Raw genomic sequence first — 19755 nt, 5'->3', positions numbered from 1 at the left:
GGGGGACCCAGGGCCGGGCACTCGGGCAACTCAACACTGGCTGCACTGAAATCATATGCAGGTGGGCGGTGCAGATGGCGGGAGCGCAGGGAACGCAGGCGGAGGACTCGGGGAGCACTGGGAGGCCACGCAGCCGGCCAGAGAGAAGCGGTCCTTTGAAGGGGAAACCGCCGCTTCTCTCTGGCTGTGCGGCGGCCCCGGCACCCGTTGACCCCTCCGCCCAGGTTTGCGGGCCACATTCGAAAGGGGCTGGGGAAGATGGATAAGGGGTAGGGTCCTGGAAGGGGGCGGTCAGGGGCAGGGGGTCCTGGAAGGGGGTGGTCAGGGGGTGGGGGGGGTGGATGGAGGGGGGTCGGTTGGGGACAAGGAGCAGAGGGGTTGGATGGGTTTGGAGGTTCTTAGGGGGGCAGTCAGGGGGCAGGAAGTGGGAGGGGGTGGATAAGGGGTGGGGGGCAGGCTGTTTGGGAGGGGGCACAGTCTTCCCTACCTGGCCCTCCATACTGTTTTGCAACCCCAATGTGGCCCTTGGGCCAAAAAGTTTGCCCACCCCTGGTATAGCACCTACCACAATGGGGCTCTGATCTGGCTGAGACCTTTCAGTTCTGGTGTAATACAAATATTAAAGAGCAACAGCTTAAATGAAGGTGCACTCAAATCCAGCAGATGAAATACATTTGGTTTATTTCTTTCTAAAGTTTGTACATATACATATATCATATACATGTGTGAAATCCTTCACTGCTTTGCTCAATTTCAATCACATAAAAATCATTCAGAAGGCTGCAGACTCGTAGTTACTCTAAAGCAACATTATCCTGCCTTATAAAACACAGAGGAACAAGAGTTATAATCATGAACATGTACACAAGAGAGAACTATATCTCACAGTTTCAATACATCAGAGGCAAATTATTTGTCTGCTTACTCCAGCAATGCTCAAAGAGAGGGAAATATTTATATACAGTCACCTCGAAGGAAAAACAAAGCAATGTAAACTTCATTTCAAAATATTATTTAAACGATGTAATAATATCCAAGAGTCCCTCCCTCAGGGAGACAGGACATTCTGTAAGTGCCTTCATTTATCAGGAATGATCATTCTAGTACCTGTCACATAGACTAGAATAGGAAATCCAAGGGCATCCTATGGTACCGTTAGAAAACAGCAAAGGCCCTGATTCAGGACAGCAGCTCTAGTTGGGAAAGCATGTGATCAAGTCCCATGGACATCAGTGGCATTTAAGCACATGCTGAAATGCTTTCATGATTTGAGGCCTCGATCAGGTCTGCATACCTCTGGCTCTTTGACCGTGGATGTGAAGTAGGGCCTCTATATAGAGAAATTTACCCTTGGTGGGGAGAGCCAGCATAGACCTTACATAGGGCCTCCCCAAGGGTCAAAGCAGCAGGATTTATTCCAGTGGAGAAGGGCTGGTGAGAACTTCAGCACTGCTCCATTACAGACAGAGTGGCTCCCCAGAGGGCAGTGAGGATGGACTAAACTGCATGCCATGTAAACAAATCACTGGGGTCTCAACAGTATAAGGAAAACAAGTGAGATTATAAAGGGGAGGTTCTTATACTACCACAGAGCTGTATCCAGAGACAACGTAAACAGCAGGGTTTACTGCGTGGCCCCACCCACGGGCTCTCTCTGGCCCTGTCCTGCCTGTTCCTGAATGCTGTGCAGCATTATTCCAATACGCTTTGATCTAAATCAAGGAGCTGGCTTTGCTGCGCAGGTGCAAGTTTCTGTGTGGAGTGTTCTCTGAAGTGCTGGGGCAGTCGGCTACCATTGAACACGAACATTTCCACACAAGCCCCCCACAGTGACTGATGACTGAGAGCTCAGTGCTGATTTCCTGGCCTTCACTGCAATGTGTGCTCGCAGTAAATGAGCACTCTTTAAAGGCTGCAGGAGACTGCTGAGCCACCACGTTTCACTACATTATCCTGCACAGGGTGGACGCCAAAGAAACAGCTCAGATCCCTGATACAGGGAGCCCAGGCTCCTGGCTGGCCTGACCCAAGTTGATGGGATTTACCCTCGTCATTTCATCCTAGCTTGGAGTCTTCTCCACTAAGTTTTCAGACTTGTAAGATGTAAGCTCTCTGGCCCTGATCCAGCAAAGCACTTAGGCCTGACTTCATTGAGACTGCTCATGTGCTTAAAGTTAAGTGCATGCTTAAGTGCTTTGCCATTCAGGGCAGGATCTAGCCCTAAATCCCCATTCCTCCTCTACTGGTTTAATCTGGGTCGTTCTAATGTCATACAAACTGCAACACTGACTCTGATATCATTCTGAAAACCCAGTGGATTTTATTACATATTTATTTGGGCTAAAAATCCCTTGACTGTTTCACACTTTCCAAAGGAAACCTGAGGGCACCACTTGAAATGCCCACAGCTGACACTTCCCCCTGCCACTCTTTGTAACTTATCAACCACATGGATTCTTACACATCTCTCTGCAATTGTTACAGTAAATCCACAATAGCCTGGGGTAACATATTCAAAAGCGCCTAAGTAACCTAGAAGTCTAATGATATTTAGGCACCCAAGTGACTAAGGCATTTTTGAAAATGTTACCCCACGCGGATTATTCAGAGAACTCAGCCAAGATTTCTTTAAACAATGGGAGCCTTAAATTAGGCTTATAGGGAGGTATTTGCAAAAGTGCTCAGTGATGCTCCCATTTAAGGCAATGGATGACACCAACATGAACAGAGTTAGCCCAATGTCGAGAGCTTTTTAAATTCCCACCCCATAATTGCTCTGAGCACCCAGCAGCTTCTGCAGAACACACCACGGCAAGGCTGGATTAAGAAAAACGCTAAACCTGCAAAAGCATTTAATAACCGTTTAACTGGCTAAAACAACCAATGCCCCGCTGTTTATAGCTGTTAAACTGTCTGGACAAAAATGAAGCATCGGAAAAGAATAACCTTTGCAGTGTTTGATCACAGAAGCCATACATCGCATAAGAACCACACACACACATTCACACATGCTCACTGCTTAAACACACTCAACAGGTACTGTTGACACTTTAACTTTGAGATGAGCAGTAATTTCCAAATTTAAAAGCTGCCAAGAAATTCTTGTTCTGAATCCATGACGCTGGATTTAGTCCAGTTACACAGTGCCACCAGCCCACCCTAAGTGAGATGTTCTAATTGCAACGAAATACACACAAATACAAATCGGTCAAATTTCCAGCCTATAGTTTTTTGGAATTTTTTGGACTCTGGGTGGGATTTTCAAACGTGTATATGTGGTTTAGGACTGAAAGTCAATGGAACTTTTGAAAGTCTTTCCTCATTTTTAAAGTGATGCAGGCTAGATTTCAAGAATCATCCTTTTTCAGCAGGTGGTGTCATCAGAGCAGATGAAGGCACTGAGTCAAATGAATCTTTGCTGTAACTTGGCTGAATGCTGTGGAGTTACACCAGGCATTCATTTGGCCCATTGCGGAACTGAGAATCTTGCCTACTTTTTTTGAAATTTGCCCAATAAAAGGCCTGGTTTGGATCTCCCTTATGTTATCAGTAAATCTGGTGTATCTCCAGAGAGCTACTACTAACAACAATGGCTTAGGCAAGATGAAAACGCTGCCCTTTTTTTGGTCTTTTTATTACACCCTTAGAACATAATTAATCCTCATGTTGCTAAGTCCCAGGCTTTATACACCGTACAAATAGAATGTTGTTCTCTAGCTACCCACCTCTCAGCAGACATGGAATAGCAGATGCCATGGGGTGTGTGTGATTATTAATAATTTACTATTTTTACCAAATATACTAACTTTACAGGTGGGATTTTCCCAATCACTCTGTGTTGGCCTATTCCTGTTCCCATAGACAGTGGGAGCAGAGAAAGGACAACGTTGAGCACTTCCGAAAGCTCCAACCCACATCTTCTACTAATCTATGGAGTGTTATAATAAATAAACAAAGCTAAACCTCAGTGCCGTCAACAAAATAAATGAACAAGTTACATTTGATGGTGCATGAGCATTATTCCGTTATTTGTTCCCATGCTAATGGGCAACATTCAGTCATTTGCAATAGGCGTTAGAATCATTTGCCTGTATTAAGCATGGTTTCCCCATACCACATTTTTCCTTGCTCTTATTAACTCACAGTATGGAATAAGAAGCATTGTATTGTGCTGGAAAAAGAAAAAAGAGTCAGGGAATTCTAAAACCTAGCTCTTAAACAGCTCTTTCCACCTGTAGATCTCAAAGTGCTTTACAAAGGGGGTCAGTATCATTATCCCTGTTTTACAGATGGGGAAACGGAGGCACCGAGCAGTGAAGTGACTTGCCCAAGGTAACTCAGCATGCCAGTAGCAGAGCTAGGGATGGACCCCAGGTCTCCTGAGTCTCAATCCAGTACCCTTTCCACTGGGCCATAAATGGCTATTTAGCATAGTAACAGCAGCTTTGGCTCCTTAAGCGTCTTTTCAAACACCCCAAGAACTCCAAGGCAAAAGGGAAGGTAGGCAGGAAGTGTGAATAGGGAGAGGTGAATGCTCACCATGAACTACAAGTAACCATGGAAATAGCTCCTTTTCTTCTCTAGGCCTCTTCATATTCCCATTTCGGGTCATCAAGAGAGCTGAACAAGTCCAGGAGTATGGGCTGAAGAATTCTAGTTGAGCCCAGGGCATGTTCCATACAGAGCTCAGAGAGTTACACACGGGCTTCAGAACTGCCCTACCAGAGCAAGCATGAGATGTAGATGCCAAGCTGAGAGAGCAGCTGTTCACAGCAGGAGGAAACTTCTTTGTGGAAAATTCTTTTAACTTTGGAAAATTCTTTTAACTTTGGAAAATTATTTTAATAATTTCCAAGACTATCAAGAATCAGTGAAAAACAGTTTGAATCTAAGTCCCACCTGCTCAGCTACATTATTTTTCAGTTGACTGAGCTACCCACCTACTGACAGCAACTGAGGTAACAATGTACTAACTGGTCTAAAAGGCTGTGGGCCTGGATGGAGATTGGCCACGCTCCAGCCTTTTTTATACACACACACACACACACACAAGCAATTCTCAGCCACGACCTACAGAATCATCCCTTGCACCAAACCCCAGAATCCTTGCCATTTGCAAAGGATTGGGGGATTTGGGTTCTGGGATAATATTTTGCCTGTTTTGGTGGTTGTGGGTTAGAAAAGGTTTGTGGTGTGGGGGTGGGGTGGGGTAGGGTGGCTTGTGGTCTTGGAGAGGAGGCCGAGGGCAGGTGCTGGTTTTGCTTCTCTGTCCTTGTTCCCCCATCTCTCCCCTCACGCCCCGCCAATGCTGGAGAGTGGGAAGTTCTGCTCCAAGGGGCTGTGGAGCAGCCCTCCTTCCCTGGAGCCTAGCCAGCTGTCTGTGTGTGGGGTGGGAAGAGCTGTTCTCAGGTTGGACGTATAGAGGAAGAGAAGGGGTAGGAGCCTCAGCAGAAGGGAGAGACCCAGGCTCCTGCTGGGGCCTAATGACCATGGGATTTTTGCAGCTGTCCACTGGCAGACGGGACTCAGCAGATGCCTCCCCCTTCCCCACCAGTTTAGAACTAGCCCTTGGAGTGCACCCAATGAGCTGTAATGCTGCAGAGCTGCCACAGGCCCAATCCCAACACCCTCACGCAGCGATCCCAATGCCTCCGTGGGAAACTGGCCTGAGATATGGCATCAGGGCCAGACTCTGCAGGGGAAAAGCCTGGGAAAAGTGTACATGAAAGAAAGGGAGGTGGAGGCCTCATGGGGCAACAGGAACTGCACATGCTGAAATACCCAAGATTTGAGAGTTCCCTACGCGTTGCTCTTCAAGTGAGCGAGAGTAAACCCAAAGAGCACAGCATGGTACCTCTCTGTACAGATCAGGGTAGCTCCTTGGAGATGAATGCAAAGGGTTAATCATGAGAATGTGACAATCCAAAGCACCCTGCATGGATGCTGACATTCTCAGCCACTCTGAGCTACTTGTTATCAGAAGGGGACCTCCTGTTCAAATCCAATCTAGACCTGCACTGGGCCAGTGCCCTAAAGCCACGGTAACCAATCATGGATGTCACAATCACCTCACTGTGGAAGAATCCTCGGGTGATATAGCTGGAGGCACCACAGTGGCTTCTATGTCATATCCCCTCCCTGTGGCCTGCACCGGGGGAATGGCTGGGAAAAGGTTGTGTGTCTGGAGGTTTCCTACCTCCTGATGATTCCTGGTTGCCATATTTTCCCTTGGAAGTACTGAGCAGCTAGTACAATTTACAGCAGCCTGGCACACAGTGGGCCCAAGACAAAAGAAACACAAAAGTGTTTTTAAAAAGTGGCTTTACAAAGTCCCTCTTGAGCTGCAATGCTTCTTGAGAGCAGCCAAGGGCCTGGGCACCTATATAGTATAATCACATATTTATCTTCTCTGCTAAAAGCATATATCCAGGAGCTGGAAAGCAAGGTACTTTGAAAATAATGTGCAACACATAACAGGCTAGATTCTCAGGGGGAGAGGGAGGGGGTCAAATGGCAAAGCTCCAGTCTCTTCAGTGCTGATTTACACCTTCTGAAAATCTGGCCCACCCTCTCTGCTACACCGTAATGTTAAAAGCAAACTAAGCTGCAATACTGGTCAGCACTCTGATCCTGCTCAGTGAGGTCTGTGGAGTTTTGCCACTTACTTCAATGGCAGCAGGATCTGCTTTTGTGTTTTCTCTTGACTTATTTCAGTAAAACCTATCAAAGGAGACGGCGACACAGGTCAACTGTAAAGTGACACAGCCAACCGTGGGAATTCCAACTGATACTAAAACCCCACAAATTCTTAGGTCACTAATCTGCATGCTTCACAACTCTCACAAGAAGCAGGTGGAGCTCAGGGAATATTTAACAGCTGAAAGCTGCAGTGAAATTGCATTTTACTAAGATCGGTAAGTTTTACAAAATATACCACAATCCATGTACAAGTGCACTCTGGAGTAGTGTAATAAATAATTAAAACTAAACTGCATTTGACAAAATAAATAAAATGAATTTTGTGAATCACTGTATCTGACTTTTCAAACTGCATGAAATTCACTCATCTGCAAGGAGTTCCGTAGTTGTGAGCATGAATTATGCAGTATCTGCGTAGATTGAGAAAGATATTGTATGGGAGAACTTCAGCTTGTGACTGGGCGATCAACAATTCAAACACAATCCATGGGCAGCCAGAATATCTTAAAAGCTAACACAAACATTTGCAATTGTCACCTCTTTGCCTTTTAAACCACTGCACTCTATTTGTAAACACAAGAAGTACCTGGATACCTTGAGTAAGGGCCAGAGTAGAGCTGCACTGCCCTGGGAGTGGAGCTGGGATCAAATTGTGACTTCTCTGGACCATTTCTGTTTCTGCTGTACTATTACTGTGAGGAACTGATGTGAAATGGTTGCAGGACTCAAGGTCATCTCCCTATGTAATAGCGGCAAATCCACTACATGCATCCGACGAAGTGGGTATTCACCCACGAAAGCTCATGCTCCAATACGTTTGTTAGTCTATAAGGTGCCACAGGACTCTTTGCCGCTTTTACAGATCCAGACTAACACAGCTACCCCTCTGATACTTGTCCCTATGTAATGACATTTAGCAGTCCCGGTATTAGCGCTCTCTCTGTCTCTCAGTATAACTCAACCTCTCGTTTACTGTCCCCCCCCTTTTTTAAACTACTGCTGTACAATGCACAGCTGCAGGATGCCTAGGCCTTTCTCCTGAGTGGTAATCTACTACCCCTCAATGAGTAGTTCAAATTATTTCTTACCCCGGCCCTTGTCTACAGTGAATGACACTTCCCAGCATGTTGCTCAAGCACATAACTTTGGCCCTAATTCAGGAAAGTTTCTCTTCAGGGCATCACTTAGACAATGTACTTAACTTTAAGCATAACATAATTTTTAAAAAACAAATCCAAACGTTGGAAAATGTTGACCAGCCCTCCTCACAGCTCTGTGAATCACAATCACTCCGAGTCATTTTTAAAATGAGGTCAGGCACTGGCTATCCTCTAGACTTCTAGTACGACGACAGATTGCAAATTTTTGTGAGCAGCTCAGCCACTCCATTCATAAGTCACACTGGAACTCTTGGATGCAATACCATCTGGTCCTGGTTAGTGACTGCATCCTAAATGATCCATTTGGTGCACCACCTCCTCTTTCAATGCTACGATCTCTGACAGCACAGCATGGGTATTATAGTCTAGAGCTCTGGGGTGTATATCTCATGGTTGTCCTTTGTGATGGAGGCTGGTATAGAGAAATCATTTAGCTTCTCTGCAAGATCCTTATCTTACTTGATTGCTCCCTCTACTGCCTGCTAGTCTGGTAGTTTAGTGGTCCAGAATGGTTTAACGTCCATGACCAATCCGTTGTTGGCCTCTCGGCTGAGCCTGCCCACAAATATACCCTCTGTAGTGAGGAGCTCTGTGATGTAAACACCTGCCCCTGCAAGAACTGGACCTGAGCTATCTAGATGTTTCTTCGAGGCCACCTACTGCAGTTTATATTGACCGGGACTGTCTTTGCACATTAAGGATTAGATCCTCCAGACGAGCTGAGCTGCAGTAAGCACAAGATGGGCGAGCACTGGGAGGAAGCAAAGGTGTCTCTTAGTCATGCTTGGCATAAGTTAAGGCAACCTCAGGGCTGCTTTAAGTTACATCTGGCTGCCCGCAGCCCAAAAGGGCCATTCTAGCAGCTGGGGAAGGCTGAGGTATACAGACACCTTGGCCAAGTCCCTTTCCCCCCACAGGCCATGTCCTTATATAGAGGTCAGGAGTTGCTATTAAAGAAAGACTCCACAGAGAGCAGGTTTTGCTATCCCTATGGCTGCGTCGGTGTGACTGCCAGGGACAGAGCAACTGGAATGGGGTCAGATTCTGGCTCTAAGACCAAAGAGTCTATTCCATTAAGTCCCTGAGTCACCAGGACTTCTGTTCCAACATGTTCTTTCTAAATACTTGTGAAAAATTCAAGGGATAGTTTAACAGAATTCCTTTCAGAAGAGAACAGGAGAACACCTCCATTGATATCAGAGAGACTGCAGAATACCTGTGCTTACTAAAAAGGAAATCAAAATTCTGGGGGGAAACTGCAGATGAACAATGCATATTGAGACTCTGTATGGCAGCAGCATGAGAGTGTATTGTTGAGAAACACATGGGATTCCCTTTTCTACTAAAACACACAGCCAGCAGTTGTCATCTACAACAACCCATTGAATAGTGAAATGGAAAAATAAAATTAATTCTGGCTGGATCAATCATCAAGAGAGACATGGCTTTGGGCACCCCCCTCTGCTCCCCCAGAGTCTTCACTTTGAAAAACCTGTTCTAATTCTGTATGCCCAGCATTCCCAGTGATTTTCATTTTTTAGTCCCTTGGTCTGTGTGGGTCCAGAGTTCATACAATCCAGTACCCTATCTGTCTATACGGCTCCTATCACTGTATATTTCACATCATTGGGAGATCTCCAGTCGCAGCATCAGAATTTAACTAACCTGCAGGGAGCAGTCAGCTCCATCTCTGCAACTGAGCAACAATTCGTTTCTCGTCATTGCAGCTAGCACTCACTATGCTGCAGTGCTTGTCCAGTTACTTTTCCCACTGCAGTGAGAAAGGTCACAGGTGACTTGAGATGAAAGTCTCGTGCCAATGAGAAAAAGGGAGGAGACGTGCAATAAATCAGGGAGTCCCACTCCCACCCCTTTTAAAAAAAAGAGGTGCTTCAATGGCTAGATGATAAATTAACAAGGCAAAGCAAATCAGGAGCCAAGACATCTCCCACAATCTGTACAGAAACAACAAAATATACAATAGAAAATGTGACTACCACCCCATTCAGGCAGATGCATTGGTTTGTTTTTATCAAAGACAGGTTAGCAAAGGAAATTTTTGACCAATGGTATTTTGCTGCATGGCTGTTTCTACAGCGGTCTCATGCAGTCTAAGTGACCTTCTGCTTGATGCTGGGTGTTTCTGGTCTGTAGTCCTTCCTCTCGGAGATGTTTCGCTTCACCTTGGCACTAACTGGAGACTCCTGATTTAATGAGGGACTCGAATGGGATTTCTTCAGTCCTGGCCCATCATTTTCTCCACTGCTCAGCAGCTCCTTCCCCCCTTCTTTCAGTAGGGCAACATAAATCTCATAGCGGATTTTCTGGAAAAGGAACAAAGGAATGGATCAGCGTGGGTGAACTTCTCTGGGCTGTGATAGGCAGGAGGTCTGCTTGGATCATCAGACTGGCCCCTTGAAATCTAGGAGTCTAATATGTATGTGAACAATGGTGGCTAATATAAATTACACCACACAGAAATCGTCTGAGCCAGCCAGAGCCCAGGGATGTTGTACAATTGCCAACGTTTATTCCTCAACCAGGCAAATGTTTGCTCTGTACCTAATGGCCCTCAGCCAATAAGAGTGCAGGGAGATTTACATAACTGATGCGTGGCAGTTTCTGAATAGCCATGCAGGGCATGCTGAGCTGTACCTTCCTGAAGAAGAGTAAAACCCGCTGCACAAGTAGCCCTAATTAAAGCAAACAGGGCTACTCACGCAGCAGGGTATTACTCAGCATGCGTACGCATGGCGTGACGGTCCAAAGCGGTTTTCAACCTTTCTTCATTTGCAGACCCCTAAAATGATTTTCACTGGAGCTGCGGACCTCTTTGGGAATCTTAGACATATCTGTGGACCCCCAGGGGGCTGCGGACCATAGGCTGAAAACCACTGGTCCAAAGGGACTGCAAAAATCCTTCTGCTAAGATTTGCCACTGTCCTCAGAACACCCCAAACTTCTGTGGCCACAACCAGCCTGGCCACTGGAGGTTCTGCTCCCCATCCCAGCCTGTGTGACCCTAGATATTAAAACCCTGGATCACACAGTGTGGACAGAATCACACAGGTATTCTCTATGCGTGGCTCTCCCACAGAGAGCGGGTGGGTGGGCCGAACATCTGCCTTCTCCAGGACAGCTCTACCCCGCTTTGCCTCCAAGAGGATATTTTGCAAGTCCAGTGTTCGGAGAACAGGATGGGGAAGCTCATCCGGATCGCCTGAGGTCTACCGGACTGTGCTCCCTGTTCAGGCACCAATGTTTTTATGTACAGCAAAAGCACACAATCCTAATTTGTTCTGTATCTGGACTAGGGTGTTTCCCTTTATTACAGAGCAATTGTTGCATTGCAAGTCACAACCATACAGCACCTCACACAATGCCACAGCAATCAACAGGCATGAATAGTCAGTCACAGGAATTTGCCTGCAGGAATTCAGCGAAGTTAGCCAGTACGGCTGGTGATGGGAAAGAGGCAATCCATCCCTCAGCAGCCATTAATGTCGGTGCAAGAATTGGAATTAAGGTGATCACAGTGGATGGGGGAGGGGGGGGGGAGAAGGAAGGGAAGGAACCCCACGCTTCTACTGATTATTAATCCTTTTTTTCAAAGTAATAAAACAGTCTCTAAATTATTATGTTCCTGACTGAGCAAAAATGTTTACAGAGAATTCTCTCCATTTATAATAAAATAATAAAATTCAAGCAATAATAATAATTATTTGAATGCAAAATAGTAAAAAGCATTGGGAACTGCTTTGAAGAGGACAAAAGAAGATGAGAGAACATGACCAGGTTTCCAAAAAGTCCTTTGAGAAACAAAATCTTACTGAGAATGATCACAGGAGAAATCTGCTTAAAAATGAAATGAGGAAAAAAACAGTCGGATCAGTTCCATATCGAGAGGTCCAGCACAGCGCTGCAGAGACAAATAAAAGAAAGAGGTATCACCTGTCACTCAAATGAGGAGAACCAATGAGCAGAATTCTGATGATGTGCCGTGCTTCACTGCATAATGAATGGACAGGTTGGCAACAGAAATAAAACCCTGGCCTGGATTCCTGCCTCAACTGAAGTCAATGGGAGTTTTGCCATTGACTTCAATGGGGCCAGAATTCCACTGCTGCTGTCTGTCCTCAGCCTCAATTTAAGCAACGTACAAATAAAGGCTTTCTTTAAAGTTAAACTGTAAACGTGCTCTCTTTTACAACAATGAGAGGCCACATGGGGCCAGACCCTCAGCTGATGGAAATAACATGACTTGTTAAAAAGCACCATAGGAAACCTCATCAAGAAAATAAGAATGTTAAAGTTGCAAAGGAAAATATTTAAAAGTTTAAATGCCCACACAACCTTATCTCTGCCCCTGGTGCATGTGGATTACAGGGCAGTCTTCAGTGAGGCAGCCACACAGCACAGCCCCTGCCTCCTCTGAGGCACATACACTGCCTCATTCAAAGCCAAAGATGGTTCAGTACATAGCAGAAGGGAGAAACCACTTTGTTAGCAGTACTGTTTTCTGCAGAAAGCAAGAACGGGGGAAGCCCAGGGAGCTGAAGGAAAAGAAATGAGGAGAGCTTATGAGAAGGGGACTCTGGCCTTCTCCCTCCCTTTAGGAGCCATGCCATTTCCTTTGGGTGAGTCATGCCTTTTTTCACTATGTTTCTGTGTTTTCTTTTCCCTTCTCCTGCTGCTTTCAGTGGCCTGGTCTGCAGGCTTGGCTTGAGAGCACCCCCTGCATTCTCGCCCTACCTCAGCAAGGTCAGTCACTCAATCACATTCGCTCCTCCAGGCTTTGCTCCAAATGATGGAAAAAACGGAGGAAGATTTCAATTGCTGGTTTTTCACAGCTATTGTATGCTTTCTACAGCCAACCACCAATTTTATGCATTCTGTGAAATCTGTGACAAGCGTGAAAATAGCCCCGCTTTACATATTAGCACGTTAAAAACACCTTCTCTCCCACGTGGTGAAAGTAGGTGTAACCTCAGAGCTATTTACATAGGCACCTTCAGCAGCTTTCTTCATATCTATTCACTCTGCAGGATTCAATTTTCATTTGAGGTTCTCTCTAAGAAAGAGGACATTATTTGTTATTATCACAGGATAGCTGGTCCCTGTAGATAGACTAAACCCAGCTCCCTGGACCGGAGCCCAATCCAGCCAATTAAAGGAGGGCTGGGCCACACCTGGGCTTATAAAGGGCTGCTCGTAGGCAGCTGGAGAGGGAGGGATGAGACAGGCAGAGCCCCAGAGGGGAGGTCACACTGGAGTGGAGCTAGTGCCTGCGGTGGGTCCCAGGAGCAAAGGGCTAGGGGCTCGGGGAGCAGCCCTGCGACTGCTGCTCCAGGAGGGGAGCAGAGCTGGCCAAGCTAGGAAGCTTGCAGGAGCTGGAGGGCCAGAGACCCCTTGGAGGGGTGGCCCTGAAGCCTGTCACTGAGGATTGAGTTAAGACTGGGTTCTGCTTCTCTGATAGCCTCTGTAGTGCAAATAAACCTCCTTGAAGAGCCCAAGGCATGGTTTGGAGGCGAGAGAAGCGACAGCCCTGGTGACAGTTATCTAAACATGTGGTGGGCTGCTGGTGACATGTACGATGCACATGGCCATTTCTTTCCACGCCTCACTGCTAAAACTTGCTAAATATAAACAGGCACAGAAAGAGAACAATATAAACTCCCCAAGCCAGAAACAGACAGGGGCACGATTCTCATGGCTGCAGTCTAACTTTCAACACCATATTCCATTACCTGTATTTTATCCTCTTCCCTCTCTGCTTTACCTGTTAGTCACCTGTGCACAGTGCCAAGAGTTCTGATGGTGCAGTGGGTCCATGTGCACTGAGTGGCCAGTACTAAGTTTAGAATGGCTGTTTCTCCTCTGAATATACAAATGACTGATTATTACCATTATTTATATTACAGCAGCATCCAGAGGTCCCAACTAAGATTGGGGCCCCACTGAACTAGGCACTCTGCCTGCCCATGGGGGATGATAAACTAAAGAGACAGGAAAGACAAAGGGAGAAGGAAACATTATTATTCCTCATTTTACAGAGGGGGAACTGAGGTACAGAGAGGCTAAGTGACTTGCCCACGGTCACACAGGAAGTCTGTGTCAGGCAGGAACTGAATTCCAAACTCTTGAGACCCTCCTGCCTGATGAGGTAACAGGTGACTGCAGTCAAAACTCTCAAACTGTGTCAAATGTGTGTGTCATTTGTATCTGCAGGTGCAGGGGAAGCTGAGAGTATAATGACCAACTTGCACAGTTTTCATCATATTTGACATACCGACTGCCTGCCTAGGTCTAAGCTTTGACTTATCCTAAGTGTTAAGGAGAGGTAATGAGGTAGGGAGAGTTTTGCAGATGTTTACTAGTAAAAAACAAAAAGCGCCCATTTGCACCATTGATACTATCTTTATTGCTTTAGTAAATACTACAGTATTGTTATTCCTTCTCTTAGTTCTATGAGGAGTTCTGTAATTTCCAGAGCTTTTCTCCAAGGCAGATGCCAAGCCAATGTATTTAGTGCTGTATCCCATACATACCTCAAACTCCAGATAGTGGTCTTTCAGTTTGTAGTCATCTACTTCCTTGCCTTTAAGTTTCTTGTCCGGTGGGTAGGAACGATGCTCGGCTAGCTCGGTAGAGATTTGCTTCAGCTTAGCTTCATGTGATTTCAGCTGTTCATCCTTCAGAAACATATTAGTCATGTAAGTATCAGATGCTCAAAGATTCAGTAAGTAAAAAGAAGAAAAAGACCCGCTCGTACGCTAAACAGCAACTTCTGGCAAGTGGCGTTTTTTAAACATTTCATTTTATTTATATGGTAAATTGTTAGGGCTAGATCTTCAAGAGCTTGGCTCCTAGCAGCTTCCTTGTAGGCATCCAGAAGAAATGGCCAGATTTTTTAAGGTACGCAGAACCCAGCACCTCCCCAAGAGAGAATCTACCACTCTTCCCCCAAGTAGGGTGACCAGATGTCCTGATTTTATAGGGACAGTCCCGATTTTCGGGTCTTTTTCTTATATAGGCTCCTATTACCCCCCACCCCCATCCCGATTTTTCACATTTGCTGTCTGGTCACCCTACCCCCAGGTGAGAACAATGGGAGTTGCCGGCTGTGGAGCACTGCTGAAAATCTGGCCCTTCCACTTTACTAACCCCCGGGCCAAATTCAGCCACGTCAATGATGTTGTGCGGTGTACAAGAAAGAACAGAGTTTGGCCCCACACTTAAGGTCATCGCAATTTGGAAGCAACTCTTGTGGCGACAGGATTGATACAATTGTCAGACCCCTCCCCTCTGTCATTCTGCCAGTATGTGTTTTCCAGTCTGTAGCAGCCAGTGGGTTAGAGCTATGCAAGGCACAGGCTCTTCTGGGAGGAGGATGTTCTGTCCTCTCCCGAAGGCTTATTTCCTTTTGTTAAACTTTACTCCACTGTGCAGTTGGAGGTCTTTCTTTCTTTCTTTCTTTCTTTCTTTCTTTCTTTCTTTCTTTCTTTCTTTCTATGCCATTTCCTTTGCCACAATCATCCCAAACCCACTCACCCCCTCCAGTCCATCTGGGCAGAGAATGTCACTCTTCTGCAACCCCCTTCAAAGCATACACTCCTTAGGTCCTGCAGCCCCTGCAGCCTGTTTCTGACAGTGGCCAACGCTAGATGCACCAGAGGGAAGTGCAAGGACCCTGCAGAGGGAGACATCAGATCTCATCCTGATCTCTAACAGATTGGCCTAAGCCCTGAAGCACGAGGTTTGATATCCCTTCCAAAAATGTTTACCATTCATTATAACAGCTTAGGATAGTCTTGATATCTATATAAGTCTCCAATCCTTTGTTTGATCTAGCTAAATTCTTGGCCTCAACAACTTCCAGCGGCAGTGAGTTTCTCAGGGTACGTCCAGACTACCCGCCGAATCGGCGGGTAGCGATCGATTTTGCGGGGATCGATATATCATGTCTCATCTAGACGCGATATATCGATCCCCGAACACGCTCCCGTCGACTCCGGAACTACACCGGAGCGAGTGGCGGTAGCGGAGTCGACAGGGGAGCCGCGGACGTCGATCCCGAGCGGTGAGGACGGGAGGTAAGTCGGGATAAGATACTTCGACTTCAGCTACGGTATTCCCGTAGCTGAAGTTGCGTATCTTACCTCGACACTGCCCCCTAGTGTGGACCAGACCTCAGTCTAACTACACATGTGGAAAAAGCACTGCCTTTTATTGATTTGAATCTGCCACCTTTTAGTTTCACTGAACATCCCCTTGTTCAGGTGTTATGAGACAGGGAGAACAGAAGCTCTTCATCTACCTTCTGTAGACCATTCATTATATACATTTATTACATCCCTGTTACCAGCCAACTATCGGATGTAGACACTGGAGGTGAACTTGGTGAAATGACTTAGTACAATTAATTTTGTCTTGTCTCCTCATCTCCTATTTCTGTCAGGGTCTGACCCTGCTGCTACTGATGTCAATGAAAATGACGACATTGATTTTACTCTGAGCAGGCGCAGGTCCTTTGAAGTAAGTGCTGTAGTGGTCTTCTTGATTCAGCTCACAAACTAACATGGAGACCAGAAAGAGTTGATAATTCATATTTCATCCTCTGCAGAATGAGAAACAGCCTGCTTACAACCTCTCCAGCTTGCAGATAAAAGCAGACAGGTTTTAGCTTGTCTTTGAATTTATCTGCTTTGAAAAATTTAACAATCTTTTGCCGTTAAGCTAAACAACTTCCCTTATTCTGCTTCTCATGTCACTCTTTTACCAGTACGCAAACCACAGGGGTTTGTTGTTTTTTTGTTATTCCTGATAAAATGGAAACAATTAAGCTAGGAAACTGTGTGCTAAATGGAATGATATCTCAGTGCAGTGATCGGTGAAAGGATTTTTTTGATGGCTGTGGGTGAAATATTGAAACCTCAAGCCGTGGCGGAGCTGCAGTGAAAAAATGGCAAACAAGACACTAGTTTGTATTAACAGAAGGTGAAAACCCAGAACAAGACAAGTACTATTACTCCTGTTTAAGGCACTTGTTAGACTTCCACCAAAAACACAGTTTGAAGTGCTAATCTCCAGGCCACTGGACGAGTGATAGTGTCAGAAGGTGGCTTTGAATAATCTAGGTTATGAGGCAAGGCTCTGAGAGCTAAGAAGTTCTGAAGGCTAGTCAGTAAATGGTGATGATGGCATAAAGCCTTTCAAATTTAGGGAAAGGAGTAATGAAGTTCAGAGAGATTTCTTTCACAATGCTAGCAGTAGATAAAATACTCAAGATTGCGTCATTCCTACGATTAGATTCTGCCCTCTGCTGCTGTGGTGCAAAGGGAACACAGAGGAGACTCACTCCTCCTACAGGGCATTCCACCACTGGTGGAGAATCTGCGGGGGGCCAAGAGCCAGCCTAGCTAGCTGCATGCCAATCACCCTCACAGCCTCCACAGATGCACTTGGAGGGGGCCCAGAGCACGCTGTGCTACAGCGTGTACAGTTTAGAGCAGTCCTGAAGCTGCTCTAAAGTGACACTGGATGATGAACCGGCCCCTGGCTGGCCCCAGGGTCAATAAGCCAGGAAGGTGGCTTATGGCCCACTTTTCTCACCCAACTAAGCCCAAAGAGTAATAAATGCACGCGATAAGATTTCAGGGAAGTCTGTGGGCACAAAGAAAATACCTAAATTCAAGAAACACCTACAGTTTGTTTCAGGAGGAGGAGACTGAAGGCTCTCAATTAAATTAAATCTTACAGGGTTGAGGAGTATAGGCATAATGTTGTGCTCCTGTGCCTGAAATGTCTTATATTCTTAGCCACACCCAGGAGGCAAGGACTTTCTATCTGACGTGTAAATGAGCCTAAGGCTACAGGTCACACCTCCCTTTCTTCATTAGCACAAACACGTTACATCAAGTCTCCATCTCCTCTCACCTTTAACTCTGCAAATATTTCTAGTCCTAAGAAGCAAGTAGAGATAAACTCTTTTAGATGGAGGTGTTAGCAAAACTGTTTGCACAGGAGCTTTACTATTGATAGCAACAAAATAACATAGCTTCAAGGCTGAAGAAGAACCTTCCAAGCTCATCTCTGGTCAAAGGACTCTCCACCCCAGGAGATATGCTTATTATAATAACAGCTCACCTGAGATAACTTTGTTGTGGTGGCCGGTAGAAGCGGACGACTGAACTTCTTCTGAGAGCCAATAGCAGCTGGAAACGGTGGAGCAGAAAATATAGCTGCCACACAATTGATTTTGTTGATCCATGCCTGCATTTCTTCTGGGCTCCTGTGGAAGAAAGATGGAGGATATTGGTGGACTCAGTGTCCCTCCCTCTTCCTCCTTGCTGTCAGCTTTATCATCATAGGGACGTCTGAACTGCCATCTAGTGCAGTATCCTACCTCCAGTAATGACTAGTGTCAGAAGTCCCAGAGGGTGGCATACAGAGGAAGTTTCTTCCTAACCACTTCAGTTAGAGGTTGGCTTATGTCTGGAAACATCCATTTTGATGGCAGCCAAAATGCTCTCACCCCTTAATTTGCACATTTCTTCTTTACATCCTCAGTGGCTTCACTGAACCACAAACAGCCACACCATTAGCTTGATTGCTAATAACTTCCCTTCCAGAATCAACTACTGAGCCACAGAATACACAAGCAGCGAGTACTTCCCCATTAAATTTAACCAAGGGAATGGCCCTTGCCCAAGCGTCTACTTTGCCCAACCAAGACACAAAATCCTGCCTTTGACCTCACTTTTCCAATCCCTCTCCCCTACTTCTTACTGCAGAAGGGTATTAATAACACAAATTCTTTCTGCACTTCTCAACCAACCAGCCTCTGTAAAACACAGAGTTTACTGCTGTGCCAGGCCCCACAGCAAAGAACTCCAAGACCTTCAATTAAATCTATTGCATGCTATTAAAAATTGCCTGGGCAGTGCCACTGATTGAGGAATTGATGACCCTGGTAATGTAGGGAGGGGCCAAGCAAAGTATATTGAATGGTAAAAAGTCAGAGTTGGAGAAAATAATGTGTATGCAAGTCAAATGTGTCTCTCTTCCAACTATCGCCCTGATCCTGCAAAGACTTTCATGCATGCTTAACTTTAGGCACCATGATTGAAGTCACACTGCATAAAGACAAGCTTAAATCTTTGCCAGATACAGATGGAAAGGTATGAAAATCATCCTCAGAAGGACATAAGCCTATCAAACTAGGGCTCTTGGTGGGAACCTACAGGTACAGTAATCAACACAAAGAGATAGACTAGAGCTCATCTCTGCATCTAGTGCTTCCAGCCACACCTTGCTGCTTTTTCTACCTAGCAGCCCCTTTCAAACTTGAATTCAAGTGCATTCTTGGGGCTCGTCTGCATAGTGCTGCAGTGCAAACGAGGGCTGCGTGATTTCTAAGGCGCTCTACCTGCCCCGTGTAGACCCTGCTGGCAGGATCCACAAGGCACGTAGTGCATGTTAACGTAGTTCTGTTTGAAATGGGACTACATCAGCACGAACTTTTAGAGTGCGCCAGCAGAGTCTACACGTGGCAGGCAGAGCGCAACATGGTAGAGTACTTTAGATATCACACACCCCTAGCTCGACTGCAGCACGACATAGTCAAGCCTTTAGTATGTGCTTACTCTCCAGCAAACTGTGGGATCATTACTGGGATTAAATTTCTATATCATATCGTGGTTCAGCAGGAACATACTGTGGACGGCTGCAAAAGGGCTGAGACTACACAAACAAATCAAATCAAAATCATTTGGATATTCAATGCTGAGTGCTACAAGTGGCAGGTAAATTGCTAAGAAGGGCATGCAAATTCAAAGCCAGAATGCTCTACTGTATTTCCTGCCTTCTTTACTTGTGATTCAGCTGAGGTCCTCTA

General features: G+C 45.8%; 1 protein-coding gene across 8 annotated transcripts in view; it reads right to left on the bottom strand.

The window, feature by feature from the left end:
• Positions 1–683: 683 nt before the first annotated feature.
• The window catches only part of PSD3 (pleckstrin and Sec7 domain containing 3), a 167623-nt gene continuing 148551 nt past the window's right edge, over positions 684–19755 (bottom strand). For 6 of the 8 annotated variants that reach the window (XM_039543486.1, XM_039543487.1, XM_039543490.1 and 3 more), the window contains 3 exons: positions 18006–18150; positions 14408–14551; positions 684–10183 (listed from right to left, as the gene is read on the bottom strand). In XM_039543486.1, coding sequence (XP_039399420.1) covers positions 9971–10183; positions 14408–14551; positions 18006–18150 — 502 coding nt within the window. In that variant the 3' untranslated portion in view covers positions 684–9970. Of the gene's footprint in view, positions 10184–12860; positions 12931–14407; positions 14552–18005; positions 18151–19755 lie in introns of all 8 variants that reach the window. The other 2 variants (XM_039543489.1, XM_039543488.1) reach the window with 2 other exon arrangements.

The sequence above is a fragment of the Mauremys reevesii genome, linkage group 6 (genome assembly GCF_016161935.1).
Source record: "Mauremys reevesii isolate NIE-2019 linkage group 6, ASM1616193v1, whole genome shotgun sequence".
Classification (NCBI taxonomy): Eukaryota; Metazoa; Chordata; order Testudines; family Geoemydidae; genus Mauremys; species Mauremys reevesii.
The sequence above is the reverse complement of the archived record's forward strand: the minus strand, read 5'-3'. Positions and strand labels throughout refer to the sequence as shown.